Source organism: Carica papaya, chromosome 2 (genome assembly GCF_054855325.1).
Source record: "Carica papaya isolate Zhongbai chromosome 2, ASM5485532v1, whole genome shotgun sequence".
Lineage (NCBI taxonomy): Eukaryota > Viridiplantae > Streptophyta > Magnoliopsida > Brassicales > Caricaceae > Carica > Carica papaya.
The window spans coordinates 30,088,165-30,106,332 of NC_142310.1; the positions used below are offsets into that span (position 1 = coordinate 30,088,165).

The 18,168-nt window shown below is 31.7% G+C and overlaps 3 protein-coding genes across 3 annotated transcripts; 2 read left to right on the forward strand and 1 right to left on the reverse strand.

Annotated features, from left to right (window-relative positions):
- Nucleotides 1–64: 64 nt before the first annotated feature.
- LOC110823756 ((1S)-1,7-diacetoxy-luvungin A aldo-keto reductase-like) lies at nt 65–2,496 on the reverse strand. Its single transcript, XM_088213997.1, has 4 exons — nt 1,969–2,496; nt 1,623–1,863; nt 1,334–1,516; nt 65–425 (listed from the first exon to the last, which is right to left on the reverse strand). The coding sequence occupies exons 1-4, from the start codon at nt 2,304–2,306 to the stop codon at nt 201–203; spliced, it is 987 nt and encodes a 328-aa protein (XP_088070123.1). The 5' UTR covers nt 2,307–2,496; the 3' UTR covers nt 65–200.
- Nucleotides 2,497–6,428: 3,932 nt separating this feature from the next.
- On the forward strand, nt 6,429–8,553 carry LOC110823830 (7-acetyl-epi-neemfruitin B aldo-keto reductase-like). Its single transcript, XM_088213998.1, has 4 exons — nt 6,429–6,795; nt 6,887–7,130; nt 7,232–7,411; nt 8,153–8,553. The coding sequence occupies exons 1-4, from the start codon at nt 6,494–6,496 to the stop codon at nt 8,375–8,377; spliced, it is 951 nt and encodes a 316-aa protein (XP_088070124.1). The 5' UTR covers nt 6,429–6,493; the 3' UTR covers nt 8,378–8,553.
- A 4,611-nt stretch (nt 8,554–13,164) lies between these two features.
- Nucleotides 13,165–15,734, forward strand: LOC110823829 ((1S)-1,7-diacetoxy-luvungin A aldo-keto reductase-like). The gene is made up of 4 exons (XM_022054312.2): nt 13,165–13,550; nt 13,646–13,889; nt 13,987–14,166; nt 15,336–15,734. The coding sequence occupies exons 1-4, from the start codon at nt 13,249–13,251 to the stop codon at nt 15,558–15,560; spliced, it is 951 nt and encodes a 316-aa protein (XP_021910004.2). The 5' UTR covers nt 13,165–13,248; the 3' UTR covers nt 15,561–15,734.
- Nucleotides 15,735–18,168: the final 2,434 nt, after the last annotated feature.

Consider the following 18,168-nt stretch of genomic DNA (forward strand, 5'->3'; position numbering starts at 1 on the left):
TTTTAGAGAATTTCATAGTTATTTAACTTAAAATATATAAGATAAATATAGTTTTAGTACCGCATACTTTGAATTCATTGTCAACTCTTATATATATAAAACTTTATTACATTATTAGCATAAAGGAAAAATATAATATTTATGTGTTTTTCATAGATTAGAACATAAATAATTAAAATTAAATTTATTTGGGTAGAACATCAAAGCTCTCCATCCCAAAGTTCCATCAAGGATTTGAAAGGACCTTCTTCTGAAACATATAACTCTGCTAATGATCCTCTGTTTTGTGGGATCTTGGCTATCTCTTCCAAATCTTCTGCATTGAGTTCCCAATCTAATAACTCAAGGTTCTCTTTCATTCTTTCCTTGTTAAAGCTCTTTACAAGAACACTTGCTCCTTGCTCATAAACCCATCTCACACAAACCTTTAAATCCATTAGATACAAACACTTTGATTAAAGACAATTAGTAAGACAAAACAAAATTATCTTTTTCTAAATGTTGATTACTTATATAAATGCAAATTTTGAATTGTATTTACGTTGGAATTACAATATCAAAGTAGTTGGAAAGTAGATGTAATGTTTGTTTTGTATTTTATTATGTGTGTTTTTTTTTTTTTTTTAAATTAAAAATATATATTTATTAATAAATGATATACATACATAAATTACTATATTATTAATAAAAATTTTGTTGCCGGCTTTGACTACTTAATCGAGTCACAAGTCACCAGTCCCCAACTTCAATTACTCTAATTAACGAAAGTTTCGCAACGACTTGAAATTATTAATTGTTGGAATATAAGTTTATTGGTGGATTATCACATGTATCAGCATAAATTATAATTCAATTTTATTTAATATAATATTAAATCACATATCTAATCTTCGAATCTAATTCTCCTATTAATTTTGTATATATATATATATATATATTTATCGATATGACAGAATACAACAAAGGCTTCCTTTTCCTTCACTTTCAAATTTGTAGGATGAGCAAAATTTCCAGATCTTGGTATGGGTAGAAAGATTCTTCTGCCGTTCCAAATTAACCACATAATATATTTGATACAAAATTAAATGAATAATATATTTTAAATTATTGGTAGTCCCATACCACACACACACACACGCATATATGTATATATATATATATATGTGTCCAAAAATTGTCATTTTATTTACTTTCTTTACAAGTTTAATATAGATTTTTTGTTTTTTATATGAAAATTTTGTATAGAAAAACATAATTTATTTTTGTTTTATCCATATTATGTTCTTTTGTTTTTTTTTGTTAAATTAATAAATTTTTATGGAAAAACATGTACCTGAGCTACAGTTTTTCCTCTAGTAGAAGCGATTTTTTGAAGCCGCTGTTCAGATTCCATGAGCCGCTGGTTTCCCCACGGCGTTCCTTTGGCTCCCAGCGGAGAGTATGCTGTTATGTGTATTCCCTTCTCCTCGCAGAATTCTTTCAGTTTCTTCTGCTGCCATAGTGGGTTCATCTCCACCTTCAAATTTAAAATTTTAAAAAATGAATTACATGATCAATTTAATCCCTTTCTTCATCAAACTATACGTATATATGTATATGTTAGTTGGTTAATGACGACTGACTTGATTAACAGCCGGAGGGATTGTTGCAGAACTGAGAAGCTTGTCTAGTTTCTTGCATGTGAAGTTGCTAACTCCAATAGATTTTGTCAGACCCAGTTTTTGACATTCTTCCATTTTCTCCCAAACAGACTTAAAATCCATCCCTACAATTTCATCTTTACCAAATGGGTATTTAGCTCCCTCCTTCAAGCTCACCGGAAAATGAATCAAGTACAGATCCACGTATTCCATACCAAGATTCCTGTTATTTTCGTGCACCAAACTCAAACCCTCAAAATATGTATCTATACACTACTTATTATGCAATATGTAAAGATCATATCTATGTAGTTGGAGTTAAGATTACCTTAGAGTTGTTTGAAGAGCAGGAACGACGAGGTGGTGGTGGGCATCGGCAGTCGAGAGCTTTGAAGTGATAAAGAGTTGGTCTCGGGACTGAATTAAGCCACGGTGTAAAGCTTCATTAATGGCTTCTCCGAGTGGCTGCTCTGACTGGTAAACAGCGGCCGTGTCGAAATGGTTGTAGCCAAGCTCGATTGCGTGGAGGACTGCTTCTTTAATGGCTTCCGGTCGATCGCCAAATGGAAAGTCGGCTGTTCCAAATCCTATCAGAGGAATTGTTTTGCCGCCGGCTAAGCCGAGACTTGCCTCTGGGATTTTGACCGTCTGCTCTGAAATTTCCATCTCTAGCTTAGAAGTTTGCTCTGCAATTTCTTAATTGTGGTGGATACAAGATTTATATAGTGGCTTTTAAGTCAAAGAAAATGAAGAAATGTAGTAGCCAACGGACAATAAGATAGAGGCATTTTGCAATAAATAAGTACGTACTTGGGAAAATTATATTGATCTCATGGTTTGATTCCCAATGTCTACTTCTAGACAATTACATACGACCCCTTTTATTTTGAAAGAAAGACAAACATATAATTTGATATAAATGTCTTCTTTTGTTATAACACTACGCAAAAATGAAATGAACTTGAAGGAAAAAAAATTATGAATAGGAGGAGCCTTTCTGTTCATCATCTTCTTCTCCGATGAGGAGTAATGAGATTATAATTATTACAATACCGAAATTGTGATTCATGTTTAGGGAGACCATGAATCAGCATTTCAGTTTCTTGATAATACTTAAATTTTTATTTTGAGTCAATTATACTTTTGATGTACATTATTTTATATCTAATGTACTATTATTACCTTAAACAAAATTATTATGTAACTAATACACTCCCACTTTTAAGTAAATGTTCAAATTTATATATTGGAAACAAACAATTCATAATTTTTTAAAAAATTAAATTTTAGGTTATATTTAAAAACCATAATTTATTAATTTTTATTTAATACTAGGGAAATTATTGTGCAATTAATTCTTATTTTTTTTACGTGATTATACTATTTATTAATTGCTATATTTTTTTTAATTTAATCTTATAAAAATAAATAAATATTTCCCACAGCAAAGCAACCATCAAAATTAATCATTGTAATAATTATCTGAAATAAATTATTTCTTAATTCGACACACAACTCTTTTTTAATGGATAGAGATTTAAATTAATTTAAAAAAATTACTGTAACAGCCTCGGAAATTAAAAGAAAAAGTATAAATTTATTCTAAATGCGGAAGCGAAATAAAATAGATTATGATTAACATCCCTTATACAATAATCCAAACATATTAAAGATATCAAAAAATAAACTAACTAAAGAAAATATTATGAATGAATACTATAAGGAAAATTAATAAATCTTTAGGCTTCTACTCGCCGTCTTCCTGCGGAACGGGCTCGGGAACCAAATCCTCCTAATCTGAAATGATTAAGTAAGGAATGAGCTACACTACCCCAGTAAAGATGTCACATTATCTCACTGTCACAGAAGTAAATGTTGGTAAAAAACAAAAACGACCAATAGAGCATAATTTATAACAAATTCATTTATCAATAATAGAACCTTTTACTGTCCACTTACCTCTGTGAGATTTATGAAAACAACTTATGAAAACAATAACATTATAAACATCATAAGATCGTGCACACTCTGTAATATAACACATTTTATACTTTTGTATTTCAATAATCAGACAACAAATTTTCTCTTTTATCAGCCTACTAGTATCTATGAGGATCCATAGGGGTCCCCGCTACACGTGAACCATTCACCTTAATTCCAGGGTCGTCCCATACCCCGTCCGGTATGAGGGTGAAGCGGGCTGTCCCCATACTCCGTCCGGTATGAACACCGAAACATTTAAAGTCTCAATACTCTGTCTGATATGAGAGACCCCGTTCCCGGTAGGGTTCCCTATGGACCCGGCCCGTCCACCATCTCTCAGGATATCTAGTGAGACTGTCGACTTATCCATTTATAAATTCACATACCATTTTTATTTTTTTTAGTCTCAATTACCCAATCAACATGAATACGTAAACCAGTGATGCACACCAAATAAGGTAATACAATATCGGGTTCACAATAATTCAAACCATAATAGATTAAACAATGATTCATGCAGAAACCACAGAATAAACAATCAAATACTATACTGCATTTAGACTGTAAAATACATCAAACAGAAACATACCAATAAATACATCAGGTTCAGGTCCCATTAGCAATCTTAATTAATTATACATATTTATTAATTCATAAAATACCGTTTTATCATTTATTAAGCTTTAATGCCGTGATAGAAAATAGGGTGAGGGATCCTTACTTGTTTCGGAGTCTGAAATCGGGTTCTTACTGTGCGTACAAGCAGTCCTTAGATTCCCTGAATTTTTTTTGGAAACTGAAATACACTTTCGGTACCTGCACATGTCCCCAAAAAATCCCAAATCAGACCTAGGGCCTATTCAACCAATTTCAAAATTCCGGCACAGTGGCTCCGCCGTACTCCGGCGGCGCCGCCACCGCTTGCAACGGCGATCCGCCTCGCATTGGCTGTTTCTGGCCATTTTCAGCCGAATTCGGCCAAACTTGCGTTAGTTCCTGTGATAAAACACCTCTAGGGCCCTCGGTGGGCCAAAAAATTCAGAAAACTGAGACTTACCAGCAGCGGAGCTCTCGGGTGCGGCGGCTCCTCCAGCGCGAGTCGTGGTTTGATGTTTTGCTCCGGTCAACCTGTAGAAAAAAGGACGGTGGTCACAGTGGTGTAAAAATTACATCGAACAGGAATCGGGAAGGGCTTCATCGAAGGCAAAAACTGAGAAAACTCACGGTGGCACTGCTGGGCTTTGGCGATGTTTTTCGGCCAATTGACCAGTGGTTTGGCTTTGATTTGGCCACAGGTGGGTTTAGCATCTAAAACCGAGCCAAGGAGAGAAATTTTACCTCGTTTGGCGGCTGGAAGGTGCTCCGGTGCGGGGTAGATGGCGACGGTCGGTTCCTTCGGTGGCTGGGTTGTCTTCTCTGGTGCGGGTTCTGGCGGCTAGGGTTTGGGATTGAGTGTGGATGAGATTATTTATAACATTCCTCTTTTAATCTGAGTTGTCCATCATGATTTAATCTGGGCCGTCCGATCGCGATTAAATTAGAAATAAATCTGGGTCGTCCATCACGATGGAATTTGGGTCGTCCGCACGCGTGCAATCTTGGTCGTTCGAGCGCGCGTTTGATCTGGGTTGTCCGTGCGAGCGGGACGGATCTCAGCCGTCCGATCGCGCGCACGTGGATCGCCCACGTGGCTTGTTCCGCGTGGCCTTCCCGCGTCAGTGTTTCTGCCACGCGGCGTGTCCTGGTTGGCCGGAGCTGCTGACCGGGCTGCTGACGTGGCGTAATTTTTCTAAATTGTGTTTTGACTTACGATTTTCGATTTTTTTTTCAAAAATACCTCCAGAGTCTAAATTTTTACTCATTTTTTTAAAATCATTTTCAATTAAATTCAAAAAATAATTTTACTTATTTTTATCATTATTATTATTATTTTTATCTCTATTAAATTAAATTAAAATCATATAATTATTAATTAATAAATTAATTATTAAAATAAAATAAAATCAAAATAATTTTAATAATAATAAAAATAAAAATTTGGGTGTCACAATTACAGAGCGAAAGAAAACTGGAGTTGCCTTGGTGTGTAAAAGGAGCTGTGGGGGAGTGTCGTTTACTCTGATCATAAACTTACGATTTATAAGTAGGATTTGTAATTACAACGATAAATATATATATATATATATATATCTGAAATTGAAGAGATAATGTTTTCAAACCGATTGAGAAGACGACGTAGCTTGTGGCTGGATAAGATTTGAGAGGCCCTTCCATGCTTTTTCTCTTTTTGCATTAATTAGCTTCCCTGCTTTTATATCTACGTACCGCCTTCGTTCTGGCCCTTCAATATAACCACTGTTATCATCTATGCGTATCAACTTTTACTATCTGAAATAAACTTTTAGCAGACCTGAACTTACAACTAATCTTTGGATATATATATATATATATATATATATATATATATAAAACTCTCCTGCGTTGCTTGGAGCCGGAAACATAATGTTATATATTTCGACATGATACTTATATATATAATTATTTTGCGTTAAAAATTGAAATTAATGTCAAAAATAAAGTATGACAAAAAATTCAACTGAAATAATAACAGACGTGATGTATTGGACCTTATTATATAATTCATACCTTTTCTCTCAAAAGAAAAAGAACATCACGTCATTTAAAATGTTACCAAACAATAAATATTATATACATACGTACATATATATATATATATATATATATATATATAATTGGCAATTTGTCGCTTTCTTCAAGGTTCTACATATAAAGAGGCTTTCCATTAAAACCAAACAAATACCAAATAAAAGAAAACACTAGAAGTGATACCATTAAAAAAAAAAGAGAAGATGCAAGGGGTTTCAGGTAACAAAATTAGCATTCCCCGTTTGGCTTTTGGAACAGCTGAATACCCATTCGGATTATCGGCAAAAATCCTGAAAGAAATCATTCTTCATGCAATCGGATTAGGTTACAGACATTTTGACACAGCTGCTGTCTACCAGTCAGAGCAGTATCTCGGCGAGGCAATATTAGATGCTCTTGCTTTTGGTCTCATCAAATCTAGGGACGAGCTCTTCATCACTTCCAAGCTCTGGTGCGCTGATGCCCACCATGATCGTGTTCTTCCTGCACTGCAGAAAACGCTCAAGTAAAACCTATCCATATATGTACAACTTTCGTATATATAATAAATTTTGATTAATTAACATGTTCATTCTTTGTTCGATTTGTATGTTTAGAAACTTGAAACTGGAATACCTGGATCTGTATCTTATTCATTTACCAGTCAGCATGAAACCGGATGAGTTCACTTTTCCATTTGCGAAGGAGGATATAATTGCTATGGATTTCAAGTCAGTGTGGGAAGCTATGGAGGAGTGTGTGGAGCTGGGTTTAACGAAAGCAATAGGAGTCAGCAACTTCTCGTGTAAGAAGCTTGAAATAATATTATCCACAGCAAAAATCCCTCCTGCTGTCAATCAAGTATATATATGTTGCCTTTTTTAAGTAATTTTAGTTTCAGTTTGATAAGAGAAATAATTTTATGTATTAAGCTACGGATATCATTGGACTTGTTTTGAAAGGTGGAAATGAACCCAGTTTGGCAGCAAAAAAAGCTAAGAAACTTCTGCGATGAAAAAGGTATAATTGTTGCAGCTTACTCCCCTCTGGGTGCCAACGGAGCTCTTTGGGGTACAAATCGTGTTATGGAATGCAATGTGATCAAGGATATTGCTTGTGCTAAAGGAAAAAGTATTGCCCAGGTAACTTTTTTTTTTTTTTAAAGAATGGAAATTGATTAATAACCCATCAATGATTTCATTGTTCATAGTAATTTGTTGATAATCTACTGATAAACCTCAACATAATTGCTTCTTTCCATATTTCTTAGTGTTATTTTCTTATAGTGAATAATATAGAGGCTTTTTTTATGTTGTTATTGCTGTCTATTGATTCTTTTACTTATGGTGTGATTAGTGTTATAGAAAGATAAAATTTAAATATATTTTCTTTTATTGATTTTTATAGAATTCAAATTTTTAGTTTTCATTCTAAATTATAGAGTAGAATATATTAAAAGAGAACACTCCTCAATGTTTAAGATCATATTTACCTATTAGTTTAGCTTCTTATACAATTCTTTTTTGTATTCTCTCAATTTAGTTATAAACAAGATTTACCCATAAAAATAAAAATTTTACTAGTTTATTTACTTATAACACTCAAAGTGTTTTTTTTAATCTACATTTATAACTAATTTTTACAAAAATAAAAAGAAAAAAAAGAAAATTTAGTTTTTATTAGTTTAAGGTCAGTCATGATTCTATATATATATATATATATATATATATATATATAGTTTAAGCAACTGTATAATTAATCACAATACTTCATTTAATTTGTAATATCTACAAGTTAGATGATATCGATATTATATGTTTTGTTTTATTTTGTTAATCTCATATCTTGAGTAATATAGTGTTTTTTTTTCTTATATAACGCAGATATGTTTGAGGTGGGCTTATGAACAAGGAGTTGTTGTGATTGTAAAGAGTTTCAACAAAGAAAGAATGAAAGAAAATCTTGATATATTTGACTGGCAGTTGACTTCAGAAGAATTACATCAGATAAATCAAATTCCACAGCAAAAAGCATTTCCTGCCCTAGAATTTATTCATAGCGAAGGGCCTTACACGACTGTTGATGAGTTTTGGGATGGAGAAATCTAATTATTCTTACAAAATTATATGTATTTGATTGATTAATTAATATTTTTATGAAATAGTTAATACTCATATATGTCCTTAAACTAGTGGTGTAATAATTTAATAAGACATGATCATGTAATAATGTTAGTTAGGTTATTAAACTTAAGCAATTAATAATAAAACATTTATTGTTGTTATGATATGCTCGAAAATTATATTATATATATGATTTACTTTATTAATGTATTATAAAAGTTCTTTATAATTATTAAAAATGTGATAGAAATCATAAGAACAAAGTGCCAATATTGTCACAATGAGGACAATGTAAGTTAAAAAAAGATTCTATAAAAATAAATTTTAAATTTTGAAATATTTTTTTTAAGTTGTTACTAATCTTATTAAAAGTGAGACCATATGCTAACAAACTTAATTGTTCTAATATTCAAATATTTAAGTCACGAATGAAATCTGATAAGAATATGTAAGGATTTTACACGTGATATATGCTAAATAATAGAATAATTTGTATGCAAAATTAATTAAAAATTTGATCAATAATGCATGTGTATGAAAATGTCACTCATTCATAATTAAATCTATTAATTAATTTTTTTTAAAAGACATTAGGAATAAGGACATGATTGATTATTTGGCGTCAATCCATCCTCTTCTCTTATACTTTTTCTGTAACACCCTAAATTAATTTTTTATAATTTAAAATTTTATTATAAATATAATTTTTAATTTTTTAATTTTAATTTACAGTAAAAATGAAATAAAATTGATGGAGAATTAAATTGAAAATAATTTTGGAGAAAAGTGGTGAAAATTTAGGTTTTGAATGTATTTTTGAAAGAAAAATTAGAATTTATGAGTCAAAATGCAATTTAGAGAAGTTTCGCCACGTCAGATGCTCAGTTGCAGGCCCGATGAATTAGGACGTGTCGCGTGGCAGCGGACGCTGACGCAGTACCACGCGTTTGATCCGCGTGTCAGTGATCGAACGGTCCAGATCCGTTCTCGCGCACACGGACGGTCCAGATGCATTCCCTCTCCAAATACGATCGGACGGTCCAGATTAGATCGCGATAGACGATATAGATTGGATCGCGATGAACGGTCTAGATTCACTCCCTATTTAATCGCGATCGGACGGTACAGATCAAACGCGATGGACAGTTCAGATCAAAAGTAGATGGATATAAATAACTACCATCTACACCAAACCCTAACCCTAGCCGCCAGACCCCTCGCGGGAGAAGAAGACCCGACCGCCGAGAAGGAGACTGCCGCCGCACCGGAGCTCCTTTCGACCGCCAAAAAAGGTAAAAAAATTTCATTTTGCTCGGAATTCAATTTTAAACACACCCATAGCAAAATCAGAGCAAAAGGATTGGCTGATTGGTCAAAAAACGTGAGCAAAGACTGGTGGCACCGCCGCGGGGAATTCCACAAAACGCCTCTGATGAGGTCCTTTTCGATTCCCGTTCGGTGTGATTTTTCCACCGTTGTAATCACCGTTTCCTTCTCTACAGGTGACTGGAACAAAACACTCAACCACAATGTGAGCCAGAGGAGCCGCCGCACCAGAGAGCCTCGCTGCTGGTGAGTTTCGATTTTTTGTATTTTTCGGCCAATCGAGATCCTTTAACATGTTTTCTCACAAGAATTGATACGAAATCGGCCGAATTCGGCTAAAAAGACCGAAAACAGCTTACCCGAGGCGGACTGCCATTGCGGACGGCGGCACTGTCGCCAGAACATGGCGGAGCCACCGTGCCGAAATTCTGAAATTGGCCAAAATGGGCCTTAAGACTGATTTTGGATTTGTTTGAGACATTTGTAGGTACTTATAGTGCGTTTTGATTCCCGAAGGAAAATTCAGGGAACTCGAAAACTGCATGTAGGCGTAGTGAATAACTTAACTTTTCGAGCACCAAATTGAGTAAGAATCTCTCACCCTACTCTCTGTTATACAATTGAAGTCTAATTATCAATAAATACGATATTTTATATAATTTAAAAAATGTTCATGATTAATTACGGATTGCTAATGGAGGCAGAACCGGAAACAATTCTCTATTGCTTTTTATTAATTGTTTTTACAGATTAAATACATGATAGTGCCTTATTAATTTATTTTATAGTTTTGAATGCATATATTATTGTTTTACGTGTTTACGGTTGAATTGAAAAAATGGATGTTAAAGGTAAACGGAAAACTTGTGTGATTAAGTGACTAGATGAAACGACAACTGAACATCCTAGGAGATGGTGGACGGATCGGGTATATAGAGAACCCTACCGTGAACGTGTCTCATATCGAACAGGGTATGAAGACTTGGTAACTTGGCACTCATACCGGACGGGGTATGGGGACAACCCGCTTCACCCTCATACCGGACGAGCTATTGAGGTTTGATAATTTGTGGCTTATACCGGACGAGGTATGAGAACGGTCCGTAATTGAGAACGTTAAAGGAAAAAGTTCACGCGTAGCGAGGACATCCCTATGAACCCCCATAGATATCAGCATGCTGGTGAGAAAAAGGAAAATTATTATTTGAATATGAAAGTATATTATGTGCTATGTTGCCAAGTATATGCGGAATCATGATATATATAATGTTATTATTTTCTATAGGTTGTTTTATGTAAATCTCACTACGGTAAGCGGACGATAAATGGTTTTATTATTGATAAATGAATTTGCTTAACTCAGTGCTCAATTAGTTATTTTCTTATTTTTTTCTACCAATCTTCTTTTCTGTATCGGTGATATAGTGTGATATTCTTGTTGGACTTGTAATTCATCACTTATTTAATTATTTTAGATTAAGAGTACCAGGATTTAGAGTTTGACCCACAAGAGGATTGAGAGTAGATACTAATTTTCTTTATTTTTCGTTCGTTTTCTTATTTCTTATATTTCTTTTAAAATGGTGAATTCCGTAATACTGTTTAGTACTTTAAGTTATTGTGTAAAGAAAGTACACCTTAAACATTTATTCTTTTTCGTACTTTAATTATCATTTATTTTCTTTGAATATTTTCGAAATTGTTATATTTTTTTTGTTTTTTTTTTAATTTTAATCAAAACGACATCATTTTGGCATTAAAGACAGGGCTCTCCAATTTGATCGAATTTAAATGGAGAGCTGGATTTAAGAAAACTAGAAATTGGGTTTTGTGGTTTTGTTTAGATTTTAATTAAAATGCTTGAAGAGTTGGGGATTCTAAAATTGAATGGTGTGAAGTAGGGTAGTTTAAAATTTAGATGGGCTTGGGAAATATAAAAGAAATAAGTGTGGGACTAATTGCAAGTGGGTTTCTTTTATTTGATTTTTCTCTCTTTTTTGTATTTTGTATTTTGATTTTTCTCTTTTTTTTTTTGAATTTCTCTCTCTTTTTTGTTAATAATAATAATCTATTTTCAACTCTTAAGTAATATGGACAAAATTAATGTACTATAAAATCTTAAGTCCTCTAAGCAGTAGTGAAATTATATATAATGCTATGTTTGGTTTGTAGAACATGTTTGCAATATGTGTAATAATACTGATATTATGATTGATGCTTAGGGAGACCAAGAATCACCATTTAGTTTCTATTAATTATACCTTTGATTTGCATTATTTTACATCTAATATACTCTTATCTTAATATAACTAATACAATCCACCTTAAATAGATGTTAAAATTTATATATTGGAGATAAAACTTCCTAGTTTTTTAAAATTAACATTTAGGTTGTATTTTTAAAAAATTAGACTCTTCATTAAGATTATTTAAAATATATATGAAATTTATTAATTATTATGTAATTGTGTTATTTTATTTTGTTGTATTACATAAATCTAAAAATGCATCTAGAATGTACGTTTAAATCAAGTACAATAATAAAGGTAGAAGTTGTCGACCCACAATAAAACAATTATCAACCTCCACATTGCTTCTGTATACAACCATAAATAGAAAGAAAACAAAAGGCATAGATTTGGTAAATTACCTGCAAGAATAAATTGTTACTTAAATTAAATGATTAGGACTTTCATTATGAAATATATTATACATGTACTAAAATAATTATAGGATGCCACTAATTTTTAATGATCTTGTTTAATTTTATTTTAATAATTATCTGAAATAAATTATTTTTTAATTCCACACACAACTCTTTTTTAATGGATAGAGATTTAAATTAATTTAAGAAAATTACAGAGCGAAGGAAACTGAAGTTGCCTTGGTGTGTAAAAGGAGCTGTCGGGGAGTGTCGTTTACTCTGATCATAAACTTATGATTTATAAGTAGGATTTGTAATTACAAGGATAAATATATATATATATATATATCTGAAATTGAAGAGATAATGTTTTCAAACCGATTGAGAAGACGACGTAACTTGTGGCTGGATAAGATTTGAGAGGCCCTTTCATGCTTTTTCTCTGTCTGCATTAATTAGCTTCCTTGCTTTTATATCTACGTACTGCCTTCATTCTGGCCCTTCAATATAACCACTGTTATCATCTATGCATATCAACTTTTACTAATATGGATGTATATATATATATATAGACATACATAAAATATTTATATATTGTATTATTTGACGTCAAAAAAAGTAGTAATTAATGTCAAACAAACAGATTGGCCAAAAATTCAATTGAAATGATATAATTCACACCATTTCCCTCGAAAGAAAAAATATATCACACCATTTAAATGTACCAAACAATAAATATTTTAATATATATATATATATATGATTGGTAGTTTACAACTTGCCTTCTAGGTTTTCTATATATAAATAGGCATTACAAACCATCAAAACCAAACCAATATCGATAAGAGAAAACACTTGAAGTGATACCATACAGAAAAAAGATAAGATGCAAGTGGATTCAGAAAATAGAATTGGCATTCCACGTCTAGGTTTTGGAACAGCTGAATATCCATTTGGATTATCGGCAGAAATTATGAAAGAATCCATTCTTCATGCAATCGTATTAGGTTACAGACATTTTGACACGGCTGCCCTCTACCAGTCAGAGAAGTATCTCGGTGAGGCAGTCTCAGATGCTCTTACTCTTGGCCTGATCAAATCTCGGGAGGAGCTCTTCATCACTTCCAAACTCTGGTGCTGCGATGCCCACCATGATCGTGTTCTTCCTGCACTGCAGAAAACGCTCAAGTAAATAAAACTTACCCATATGTATACAACTTTCATATATATAATAAATTTTAATTAATTAACATGTTCTTTCTCTCTTTGATTTGTGTGTTTAGAAACTTGAAGCTAAAGTACTTGGATCTGTACCTTATTCATTTTCCAGTCAGCGTAAAACCAGGTGAAATCACTTTTCCATTTCCGAAGGAGGATATAATTTCTATGGATTTCAAGTCAGTGTGGGAAGCTATGGAGGAGTGTGTGGAGCTTGGTTTAACAAAATCAATAGGAGTCAGCAACTTCTCGTGCAAGAAGCTTGAAATAATATTATCCACAGCAAAAATCCCTCCTGCTGTCAATCAAGTATATATATATATGTTATCTTTTCAAGTAATTTTAGTGTCATTTTAAGAAGAAAAATGGTTTTACTTATTAAGTTATGGATGACTGGCTTTGAAAGGTGGAGATGAGCCCAGTTTGGCAGCAACAAAAGCTAAGAGACTTCTGTGATGAAAAAGGTATAATTGTTGAAGCGTATTCCCCTCTGGGTGCCAATGGAGCGCTCTGGGGTACAAATCGTGTTATGAAAAACGATGTGATCAAGAATATTGCTCTTGCCAAAGGAAAAAGTGTTGCCCAGGTAACTTCTTCTTTTTCTTTTTAACTCTACAGTTTTCAACGACTAAAAATTTGTGATTATAGTTTAAATAAAATTCAAAAAAAAAGTATATAGGTCGAAATTACTAATTTTTTTTATAAATTAAATAGCGTTACTAATCTTATTGAAATAGACAATGATAAAATAATTATATATCGATGATCATCGGTGATTATGTTCATCCATAGATTTAGAAATATAATCACTTGTTGGTATTCTTGTCATTTAAAATTTTTTAGCATGGAAATTGATTAATAATCTATCAATGATTATGTTGTCCGTAGTAATTTGTTGGTAATCTACTGATAAACTTCAATAGTATGGATGGATTCTTTCTATATTTTCTTAATGTTATTTTATTATAGTAAATAATATAGAGTTCTTTTATATTTTTGATGTTATATATGTGTTTTGTTTATTTATTTTCTTTAATGAATAATTAATTCTTCTATTTTAGGCAGTTGATATATATTGTGGGAGCACAATTAGAAAAATAACATTTGAGTACATTTTTTTTTTATCGATTCTTATAGAATTCTCATTTCTAATATTCGTTCTAAGTTATAAAGCACTATATATTAAGAGAGAAAACTCCTCATTATTCAAGATCTTAGTTACCTTTCAGTTTAATTTCTTATACAATTCTATTTTTTACTCTCTTAACTTTGTCATAAAATAAGATTAACCATAAGTGTTATGAAAGATAAAAATTTTACTACTTTATATAGCAATAACCCATAAAGTCTTTTTTGAAATAATTGTTAGTTATATATGTCCTTAAACTATTGGAGTAGTGAGTTGATAAGACATCATTATGTAATAATTTCAATTAGGAAATTAAACTTAAAATTTTAATGATAAAAATATTTATTGTTGTCATGATATGCTTGCAAATTATATTCCATATATGATTCAATTTATTGAAATATTATGAAAGTTCCTTGAAAGAAACTTTTGGTTTCTGATAGAAATCATAAAAAGAAGCACCAATTTTGTTACACAAGGATAACATAAGATAAAAAAAAAATTACAAAAATTTTAAATATTTTTAGAATAACATAAGGTTAAAAAAAAAAAAGTTTTTATTTTTTATTTTTTTGATCTTACATTGTGAGTAATACAATATTTTTTTACTTATGCATATACTGTAGATATGTTTGAGGTGGGTTTATGAACAAGGAGTTGTTGTGATCGTGAAGAGCTTCAACAAAGAAAGAATGAAAGAAAACCTTGACATATTCGACTGGCAATTGAGTTCAGAAGAATTATATCAAATAAATCAAATCCCACAAGAAAAAGCATTTCCTGCCCTAGAATTTATTTATAGCGAAGGACCTTACAAGACTGTTGATGAGTTCTGGGATGGAGAAATTTAATTATTTTCATAAAATTACATATATTTAATTAGTGAATATTTTTGTTAAATAATTATTAGTTATATATGTACTTAAACTATCGTCATAATAATTTAACAAGATATGATTATGTAATCATCTTAGTTAGATTATTAAACTTAAAAATATCAATAATGAAATCATTTATTATTATTATGATGTGTTCAAAAATTGTATTACTCGTACGATTCGATTTACTAATGTATTATAAAAAATCGTTTATATTCGTATATATTTAAGTTATAAGTGAAATATAGTTAAAATATGGGAGAATTGTAAAGATGATGTTATGCTAAATAATAGAATATTTTGTATGTATATGAAAATGTCACTAATTCATAATCAAATCTATTAATTAAATTTTTTAAAAAAGACATTAGGGATGAGGAGTAAATTATATCAGAAGGGACTTTTTTTCCTCTTTTGGCGTGTCAAACTTTCTCAGCTGCCATGCTCGTTTTTTCTTCTCTTTTGGTGCCGACCCCACCTCCCCTTGGCTTTTTCTGCCGACTAAAATCCACATCTTGCATTTCTTAGTTGTTTTTTTTGTTTGTTAATTTTAATTGAAATGAGGTCATCATGGCGTCAGTACAGGGTCGGGCTAGTCTCTGCAGATGGGTCGAATTTTAATGGACGTCTGGATTTAGAAAACCAAATTGGGTGTTGTGGTTTTGCTTGGATAAATTTGAGTTGGGATTTTAGTTAAAAGGCTTAAAGAGTTGGGGTTTAAAAATTGGTTTGAATTGGATGGTGTGAAGTAGGCTTGGGAAAAGAAGAAACAAATTTGGGTTTCTTTCATTTGGATTGTTCTCTTTACCTCTTTCCCTTCTTCTCTCTAATTTTTCTCTCTCTTTTTTGACATAATAATAATAATAAACTATTTTCAACTCTTAAGTAATATGGACAAAATTAATTTACTATAAAATCTCAAGTCCTTTAAAAAATTCTCAATTGTGGGATTACAAAATTTAAACATTTTTTAAATCTAATTTAATGTGGTATACCCTATGTTTATGTAAAGTAATGTGATTGATACCATAAATCACTAGTATGATCGATAAAATAGCAAGTGGATTGGTGTTTATTGAGGAATAACTTCATTCACTTAACTCGCATGGATTCTTAAAATCAAATGGAAGCCTAATAAAATTACTCAAGAAAAAAATAAAATAAAAAGAAAACCTAGAAAAAACTATGTAGCCAAAAGGATATGGAAGGAACTTCAATAGCAAAAAATGATTGTTACAAGAATTAACAAAGCAACCACCTTTTTACTCTCTGATCATCTTTGTCTTCTCCAATGAAGTGTGATCTCTAGAGGGGTGGGGGTGGGGGGGGGGGGGGATTAAATTAAATATTTACTTAAAAAAAACCCAATTATATACACCAAAATGGTGATTAAAAAAATCATTTTGAATGCAAGAAAACTGACTAAAAAATACGCTAGGAAGGTGGCAGTTTTGAAACTGTAATATAATATTTTATAAATCAAGCTTTTTCTTATCATATATAATAGTGGTTCATAAGTTTTGCACTTAGGAAATAGTAAAATCCAGTCCAAATAAAAAATTTGAACTGGACTGGTTCACACGCGGTTAAATTCTTTGTTCAGGAGATTAAAGATTGAAGATGCCGAGTTGAATTGTTTGCAAATATATATATATATATATATGTATATAGTAAATCAATTAAAATTAATTTTTATTATTTTTTAAATCAACATATATTTTAAGAATTAAAATATTTGATCAATGGTCTACCATTGGCAAAAAACTCTCACAAAAAACCTTCTAGTAATACATACCTTATTACATGATTTCTAGTTGGATAACAATAGAATTGAAAAATAAAATGATGCTAAGTTTGATTTGTTGAATATATTTATAGTATGTGTACAATATAGTGACTATTACGTTAGGCTCGTATAATGTTTGATTTACTTGAATAAAAATTCAAACGAAATTATAATTGCAACACTGAAATTGTAATTCCACGAATCACCATTTAATTGTAAGTCGACTATACCTTTAATTTATATTATTTTATATCCGATATACTCTTTGTAACACCCAGGTTCGGAATTTAGGCCCGAGATAATCAATTTTAATAATAAATAAATTAGAAAAAATTCAATTTCTAATTTTTATATGAAATTTTAAAGAAAATTGTATTTTGGGTGTATTTGAAAATATTTTCAAAAATCATGGATAAAGTAGAAATAAGAGAGAATCTATTTGAAAAGAAATATGAAAAATTGGGGTAAAAATAAAAATAATAGAAATTTGGCCATGTGGACTGCCACGTCAATAGTGTGACCCATCGTTGTGCGCTGCGTGTCTGCCGACAGTCCAGATCTCCTCCTACACACATGGACGACCCATATCCGTTTCTTCTTCAAGCGCGATTGAAGGCTGGATTTAATCCGATCGTGTCGCCCAGATTCGTTTTCCAAATAAGAGTGATCCGACGGCTGGGAGTGGGCCACGAGTCCTTGCATGAATGACTCAGATCAACGCGGAGATAATATTTAAACGTCGCTTTCCAGAAAGCCCTAAGCCTATGTTTGGTTTCTTTGGGATAAATTATGCTA